Here is an 8,135-nt window from a genome sequence, read left to right as displayed (position 1 = left end):
TTCTGTGCGCCGTGTGACGTCACTGCTCCTCGCGCATGCGCAGCACGGCTCTCCAGGAGCCTCGCGAAACTGCTCAACCTCGCCCAGTGTAGCTCACGCTACAAAACTTCCCTAGCTAGCAACAGTTTCTGCCAGATATCGCCTTCGTCGATTCACGCACATCCACGATCCAAAGGAGGCTAATCCATCAATAGTAGTGAGGAGCGCGTGCTTTTTGCTGACTATTTAAGAGGGCATAAGAAAAAAAACATGCCTCAAGAAGGAACTTCCCCAGCGTGAAATATGTGGACACTGGAAAATAAGATCCCGTTCAGCTGACTAATGTTGCGACGCTGTTACGCAACCCGTTTTCTGCGCTCGGGTGAATCACCGAAAACCTGCCGACGACCCTTCCTCATCGACTTTCCACTACCCGGCGTGTTCACAGTGGTGAACTATGCGGCTACTTGACAATAGCCTTTCAGCGACCTCATGGCCCCTCCAGCGCCAGCCGGCCAGCGGTGGTGCTAACAATAGAGAGTTTTAGCAGAGCGGCTAGCGGAGGCTCACGCTACGGTGGCGGGTTACCGGGACCCGACCGCGCATGTGCGCGCGGGAAGGGCGAGGAGGTTGCCCTTCAGTGGAGAGAATGCGCGGGCATGATGAAGGCCGGCCGGCGGAACTAATCCCCCCATCGAAACGAATTTTCACCTTCCCAGTCGGGCCCCGTTACCCGCCGCCGTAGCGTTAGCGTACGGTACCCGCTATGCTAAACCTCATTGCATGACGCCCCGCACTGCAAGCTTCGGCGTTGTGCCCGCGCCTCATTGCCATGCCCTTTTGTGGGGTGTCTGACGACGCTGGAGCGGTGTTCTACAAGCCACCCGACGAATATCACGACAGAGGGATGCAAGACATCTCCATGGTTGTGCAACATCCCCAGGAAAAAGGGGTCTCCGACTCCAGGCGGATTGCCACGGCGACGGCAACCTAGCGCTCACCTGCGCAGGAGAAGAGCGGGTCTCTCGTGCGTGTGCGTGTGTGTGTGTGTGTGTTTGTGCGTGGGGACGCTACTATCAGTGCCTTGAATTCTGTGATTGGTGCGTTTTGACGTCAGCCGAGAAAAAGGGTGAAAGTGAAAGGACCCAACGCGCCTATTCAATCTCTCGCGCGAAGGAGCGCACTGCCCGTTCTCTGATACCGAGATGTAAATACTTGTATATAAAGTTTTCTTCTCCGTCAACTTCGCCATCATGACTGCCCCGGCACTACACCAACCTCGGTCTACATCGACCACGCTACCCTGGTTTCCAACAGTAGAGACAGCGGTGCGATTCGCAACACAAACCAACATGTAAATGCCGCACTCTTTGAAGGTCGCTAGATGGCTGGCGCCCTGGGACTGTTTGCATCTAAAACTCTTTGGTTGCCGCTAACCCGCTATTGGCCACTTGGATTAGCCTCACTGCCCTCCTGCTTCATGCTCAAAACAACGACAGTGAAGACTTAGAGCCTCGTCTGTGCTAAATTATCTGCAGTAGTATGTAATGGCACAGAGATCCTCGTGAACCAGTTCATGTGCACTTAAATTTTCATGCAACGCACAATTGCACAAGGGCGCTTTTTGTGACATTTGCAGAAAGCGTGAGCACCAGATAAGAGAACTGAAATGCATATAGTTCGAACATAACGATAATTTACAGTCTTGGTTCATTACAGACATTTTTCTATCACTCCTTGAATGCGCTGTTTTTCATCCAGAATATTGCGGCAATCATTTAAAGCCCAGAAGTTAAAAAGATCCGGTCTCGAGTTGCGCGATTGAGTCTACGCCAGTTGATAATTATCCACGCAACCAAACATGGGCTCGGAAGCCGGAGCTGCAACATGGGATTTAGGTGCAATTTACAGGTGCCGTCATAAGTAATTGGAGCACGGGAGCTGTGGCCGAACCGCATAGGAGCGCCATGTAGCTGCAGCGGCGGTAAACTAAAGGAGCAGAACACGCATGCGCGCCTGCCGATGGTGATATCCCATTTATGCTTCTCAACCCACTTCTTTTAACGCGGCTTCGAGCATTATTCGCAGCATACTGGCCTCAGCGATGGCGCTGATAGCAGAGGCGGTATCTGGCAGCGTTGCTCCCACACCTTCAGCGCACGCGAGCTGCTGGAGAAGCGTCGCAATCGCAGGGACCTGAAGGGACAATTTTGCTTTTCTAATATTTCTAGGAGGGTCTGCTATTAGCGCCTTCACCGACACCAGTATGCTGCGAATAATGCTCGAAGCCGCGTTAAAAGAAGGGGGTTGAGAAGTATAGATGGGCTATCATCGTCGGCAGGCGCGCATGCGTGTTCTGCTCCTTTAGTTTACCGCCGGGGCAGCTACACGGCGCTCCTATGCGGTTCGGCCACGGCTCCCGTGCTCCAATTACTTATGACGGCACCTGTACTTTATCTGCGCCCAATTTCAACGAAGCATGCTCAACGCAATGTTTGTTTAATGATTTTTTCGTTGTATCGGCCATTTCTCGCCCTACATTGGGGTAATAAGATTCTTACAAACCACTTGGGTTCGTCGCCGGAATATTGCTAAGAAGGACATATTTGGCGCTTTGTAGCTGCAAAACAACATATATAGTGCAACATGTTTTTGATGTCGGTGATAGAGAGTAACCTTGGCTTTACGTTGTGAAAATTTGGAAAAAAATCGACGATGGTGTGCTTTTGTGATGGCTTTCACAATATATTAAAACGTGTTACTTTGCTCTAGTAGAGGACTTTTTCCTTAATGAAGAGTCTTGGCCACTTCAACTAAAATTAGCACGAAGATTAAACAAGGATAGATGAATAACACTCAAAAATTGCAACTACTGAGCTTGTTTAGAACTCCAGAAAAAACGCCCCACATTTGGGGATATTATCAAAATTATTCCCAATTTTGAAAGTTTTATCAAAAGGCAGTCGCTCTGCAAGCGAAAGACGAATACGATAAATCATCTGAGGGTATGCAAAGCCTTTACAAAAAAAAATTCCCCGCATTTCCCCGAGGGGAAGAATGTGAAAGTGCGAATGCACGAGTTGAATTTGCGCGGTTCGGTAATGTTCGCGAAAGAGAGATCACACACACACACACAACTACAAAGAAAGAAAGATGCATTTATTCACAGACACCTATTTGTGTTGTCGTTGTACTTGATTGCTAGAGCGGATCTCAGCTTTGAAATTTCGTGTCAGTACTCCTTTAAGCAGGTGCATTAGCCCTTCTCACGCCCGATTCTTGGCCAATCCCCCACGTGGGTATGTGCCATGTCAGCGGCCAGGCAGCGCGCGCCCATCTCCCCCCGTTGCCAAGGAAGACGAGGAGATTCCTGGCCAATCCCCCACGTGGGTATGTTCTATGTCAGCGGCCAGGCTGCGCGCGCCCATCTCCACGTGCGCGGACATCACCGGTGGATGCAGGTTCAGGGTCGCTTAAGAAGTGCATTGCACTTAAAAGAACTAGGGCGAAAGCTGCAGTAATGTTTGTTTGACGGCGGTAAAAGCTTCCAATTTTCTGCGAGCTCCAGTGACCCGAGCCGTATTTGGTAATTTTTTAAGAAAGGGAATTTTTTTTTCACAAACAAACTTCACTAATGTTTTCTCTTGTGCACAATGAGCTATATATAAATTTTTGTCAAAATTAATGATGTTGACCATACACGCCTGTCCGATCTCTTGTGAAAACACCCCCTAGAAGAATGCTTCACTGCTTGTCACCTCTGCATTGGAGCCGGTAACTGGTATGCCAGAGCTCACTGTTCATGCCTCAGTGGCTGCTGTTATAGTAGCCGACCTTTTGTGGCGCTTCGGCCCTCTTTGAGGGAATTGCATTACGATACGCGCGGAGGCGCCGTCACGTGGTATTTTTCATATTTCGCGGGTTTTCTTTATCAGTCAGAATAAATGAGGACGCAATTAGTTCGTCGCTGAAAATACCGCAGTTAGATGCCCCTCGTGGGTACCTACAAGTGCCCCATTGACACTTTAGTCATTAGGACTGTACTTCTCAAGTTAGATAATTAATTACAGTTAATTAGTTGTCTCATTAAGGAAAAAAATGCTGCCCGCTTCTCTACGGTATTGTTAACATTATGCACTAGGTTTTCTTCGAGTTACGCCATTACACTTTCTTTAAATCTTGGTGCATGATAGCTGGGACACCCTGTATGTACCTCCCAGCATCTAGAGTGTCTGTGAAATCGAATCTGGAACCGGTGCTCATGAATCATCTTTTCATACTGCCAACACGTCGAAATTTTCAACATAGACTAGGCAGAGCGGTAGTGGTGCAGACGTCCGACTGTCGGTGGTGTTTACAAATATTCGTAGTTTGTTAGAAAATCGGGAAATCCTAAGCGCAGTAATTGATGTGTGCTCAGCAGACATTATTGCACTGACGAAAACATGGTTGTCTAATAAAATACGGGACAACGAGGCTCTTCAAGGCGCGAAAAAATATGATTTACCGCTATGACGGAGACGTTGGATCGGGAGGTAGTGTTCTAATACCAGTAGACTCAAGTATAGCATCATCATCGGTTCAGGTACCTAGCAATGTTGAAATCACATGGGTAACATTAGCTCTTAAAGATCGTAAAATTGTAATGGGAGCATGCTATAGATCCCCATCCAGTGATCATTCCTTTGTTAACAACCATCATGATGTTGTAAACCTCATTTCCGTCCGCTTCCCTAAGTCACCTATTTTCTTCTTGGGTGACTTCAACTATCACAGCATAACTTGGACGGTTTATGGCCCCGTTCCTGGTATTAGAGCTTCCGGACCATAGTTATTAGTTGACTTTTGTTCTGAGTACCACTTCACCCAAATGGTCACTCAACCCACCCGGTGTACTGCACATTCCGCCAAAAATGTCGATCTCGATCTGACATCGTCAACTGACGCCGTCACCTCGATGACGGCGTCCAGGTATACGTGATAACTCAGTCATCCAGTCCATTATACCTTTCCCAGTGTCACGTCTAAAAAAGCATGTCAAGCGCATCCGTGATTGTGCTAAAGCGGACTACGACTCGATTAACCCTGAATTGTCTTGCTTTGTTGACGGATTCTTGGAACACTACAAATCGCTCAGTAGAGCAAAACTGGCACAATTTCAAAGCAGAAGTACTTCAATTAACAGATAACCATGTTCCCATGCACGTGATAAAAAACAGTCAAGCACACTGGTGCGATAAGACACTACCTAACTTGCCAACAATAAAAAACGAATTTTTCGCGCTTCCAAGCGTATAAACCAGCCGGAACAACGACTAGCTTATCGCTGCGCCAATTCCAACTGCATTCTTGATGTGCGAGAAGCTAAAGATTTCTTTCTTAAACATTCATTACCGTCGATGCTCCGCTCTAATTCGCACCAATTTTGACGAGTTACGGGAGGCGCAACGAGGATGATATCAGTATCTGTCCTGTCGATGGCGACACCTTGCCAGCTTCACAGTGTTATTCCGCTTTTAATGATTATTTTCGAAGTCCTTCTCCGTTAAAGATTGTTCTGCTGATGCAAACGTTGGTGATTCCGAGTTTTGTACAATGCCTCATATTGTAATTGACCCAGCTGGTGTTGCGAAAGTGATTGATACCTTAAAGCTGTCTTGCACTTCCGGTGTCGATAATATCAATTCAAAGTTCCTCAAAAACACCAAAATGTGCTCATCAATTATCTTGACGAAAATTTTTTTCAACATTCCCTTCAATGTGGAATTCGTAATTCGTAACCATTAATCATTTGACTCATCTTTGCCCCCAGTTCTTTCGCGGGTGCTACAGGGGTCGGTCCTTGGTTTGCTTTTTTTCCTAATTTATATTAATGACCTCCAGTTTGAAGGGCATTCTGCTTAACCTCTTCACTGATGACTGTGTCATTCATCGTGAAATAAGAAACACAAACGTATCCCTAGCCCTGCAGTCACACCTAAATGCTGTATCGTCATGGTGCAGCGATTGGGTGATGGCGTTGAATATTAACAAATGCAAAGTATTGCATGTATCCCTCAACAATGCGCCTTTCTCAACCTACACCCTACAACAAACTACACTTGACTTCGTTAATTATTACTTGTATCTATGAGTTTATATTTCAAATAAAAAAATTACGCCCACCTCCCCTCGCGGGAACCCTAGTGTGATGCGACGCTGAGGGGGCTTCAAGCGCAAGCGGAGAACAACCGTCTTCCGAAAGGCCGCCGGAGAGCGGCACACCGGTTATATGCGCTGCGCGCCCGAAGGAGAGGAGACCACGGAAGAGAGAGTACTGCACATGCGCCGGCGCCAGTGTGTCTGCCGCGGCTATGACGCAACACAATCCAACACAATCCACTTTAATCCAATCCAATCCAAATCCAATCCAATCCAATCCAATCCAATCCAATCCAATTCAATCAAATCAAATCCAAGCCAAGCCAAGCCAAGCCAATCCATTCGAATCCAATCCAATGCCCCTCGCGAGAGAGGGGCATCGGAGAGGAGAGGGGGTGAGTGGCGGAGAGCGCAGCTCGCGCGGCGAGGAGAATGGGGGAGGGGAGGATGACAACAACGCCGACGATGCTGCATGGACAAGGCGAGTGAATGAGATGCAGTCGCATCTAATATTTCCTGGGATAAACATGTATATACGTATGCATGAAACGATGCAAACCGCCTATTAGAATACTTGACCGGCAATTTTTTATCAACCTCTTCAAGACTCAAGCTACAACTCCATAAGAAGCTCTTCCCCCAAATCTGATATATGCGGCCTCAGTATTGGACCAAGCCCACGAATGTCTAGTAATGGGGGTAGAAGCAATCCAGAACCGCTCGGCTTGCTTCATCCTCTCCAACTATCGTAACACTGCTAGTGTTTATCATATGAAAGCATCATTGCTTATGCCTACTCTGTCGTTGCGCCGCAATATCATTCGATTACCTTTGTTTCACAAAATTTTTCTCCATATGAATCTCCACGATTATCTTTTGTCGGCCCCATCTTACATATCAAGCCGTGTTAATCATCGCTACCAAGTTGCCCCGTTCCCTTGCAAAAGAAACGCTTTTTATCATTCATTTTTAGCCCGCACGGTGAGTGAATGGAATCGCCTTCCCGAACCATCAGTATCAATACATGATAGCAAGTCATTCAAAGCTGCCCTACTAGCGAATGTTTTTGATTTTTCATAGATCTACATCATGTGTAAACCGTGTATATTTTCTTTATTCTTTTTGGACATTGTCTCATGTCCAGATCCAATGCTGTGTTACTTGTGCATTGTAGATTTTTTCCCACTCCCTTCTGTAACGTACTCAGTGACACTGTGGGTACTCGAACTAAACAAAAAAGTAAATATAAATAAATAAATAAATAAATAAATAAATAAATAAATAAATAAATAAATAAATAATAACTTTACACCGTGATGGAGCTGAGAAGTCCCATCGCGAGGCCGTCCAACTAGTTCAGGGCTAGATGGCGGATGCTATTCTGCTATTCGCTTTCATTGCGTAGCGCTCAGCGTTCACGGCTTACCCAGTAGGCAACGGAAGAGTCGACATCGTTGCTTTCAAGGTAGTCGTTTGTTGTTTCTTTTTCGACGAAGGTGATGTAAGCGGGCGCGTACATGTGGAGTGATGCCCTCGCTTACATTTTACCGATAACGATGAAGCGTAAGGCACTACGTACCGGAAATGCGAGCGCCGTGGCGTGATACTGAAGCTCCTAAAACCAGCTATGATAGGCGGACACGACGATTGGAGGGCGAAAAGGTGGGTGGCGCGCTTGAGGAAATAAAACATCCTGAGCGTTCCGGTGCGCTGCTGCTGCCCGTATACCTGCCGCCTGCTGCCTGGAGCACCCTGACGCCCTGTCATTAGCCGACCGCCCACTACTCGAGCAGCGCAGCGTCTACTGCGCTGAAGTTTTGGCATCCGCGAAGCTGCCATCGCTGCCCCGACGTGCACCACCTAATTTCGCCGGCTCTACCCGGGACTCGCCACGTCTCCAACGCCACATGGGGTGAATTTTTTTATAAACTTTGTAAACTTTTTTTTTAGCTAGTGTGTCCCTGTGTTTATCTCCGCTTCGTGTAATTTTCCTTTTTAGCGGTGAACCGTTATGA

The 8,135-nt window shown here is 47.3% G+C and overlaps 1 protein-coding gene across 1 annotated transcript in view; it reads left to right on the top strand.

Annotated features, from left to right (window-relative positions):
- The first annotated feature begins 7,604 nt into the window (after positions 1–7,604).
- LOC144137907 (cytochrome P450 4V2-like) overlaps positions 7,605–8,135 on the top strand; it is an 84,489-nt gene continuing 83,958 nt past the window's right edge. Inside the window, exon 1 of the mRNA XM_077669927.1 lies at positions 7,605–8,032. Coding sequence (XP_077526053.1) covers positions 8,028–8,032 — 5 coding nt within the window. The 5' untranslated portion in view covers positions 7,605–8,027. The remainder of the gene's footprint in view (positions 8,033–8,135) is intronic.

The sequence above is a fragment of the Haemaphysalis longicornis genome, unplaced genomic scaffold, assembly GCF_048455015.1.
Source record: "Haemaphysalis longicornis isolate Haplotype H1 unplaced genomic scaffold, Haemaphysalis longicornis Haplotype H1 scaffold_1, whole genome shotgun sequence".
Classification (NCBI taxonomy): Eukaryota; Metazoa; Arthropoda; class Arachnida; order Ixodida; family Ixodidae; genus Haemaphysalis; species Haemaphysalis longicornis.
Note: the sequence above shows the minus strand (reverse complement) of the source record. Positions and strands in the feature narration are given on the sequence as shown.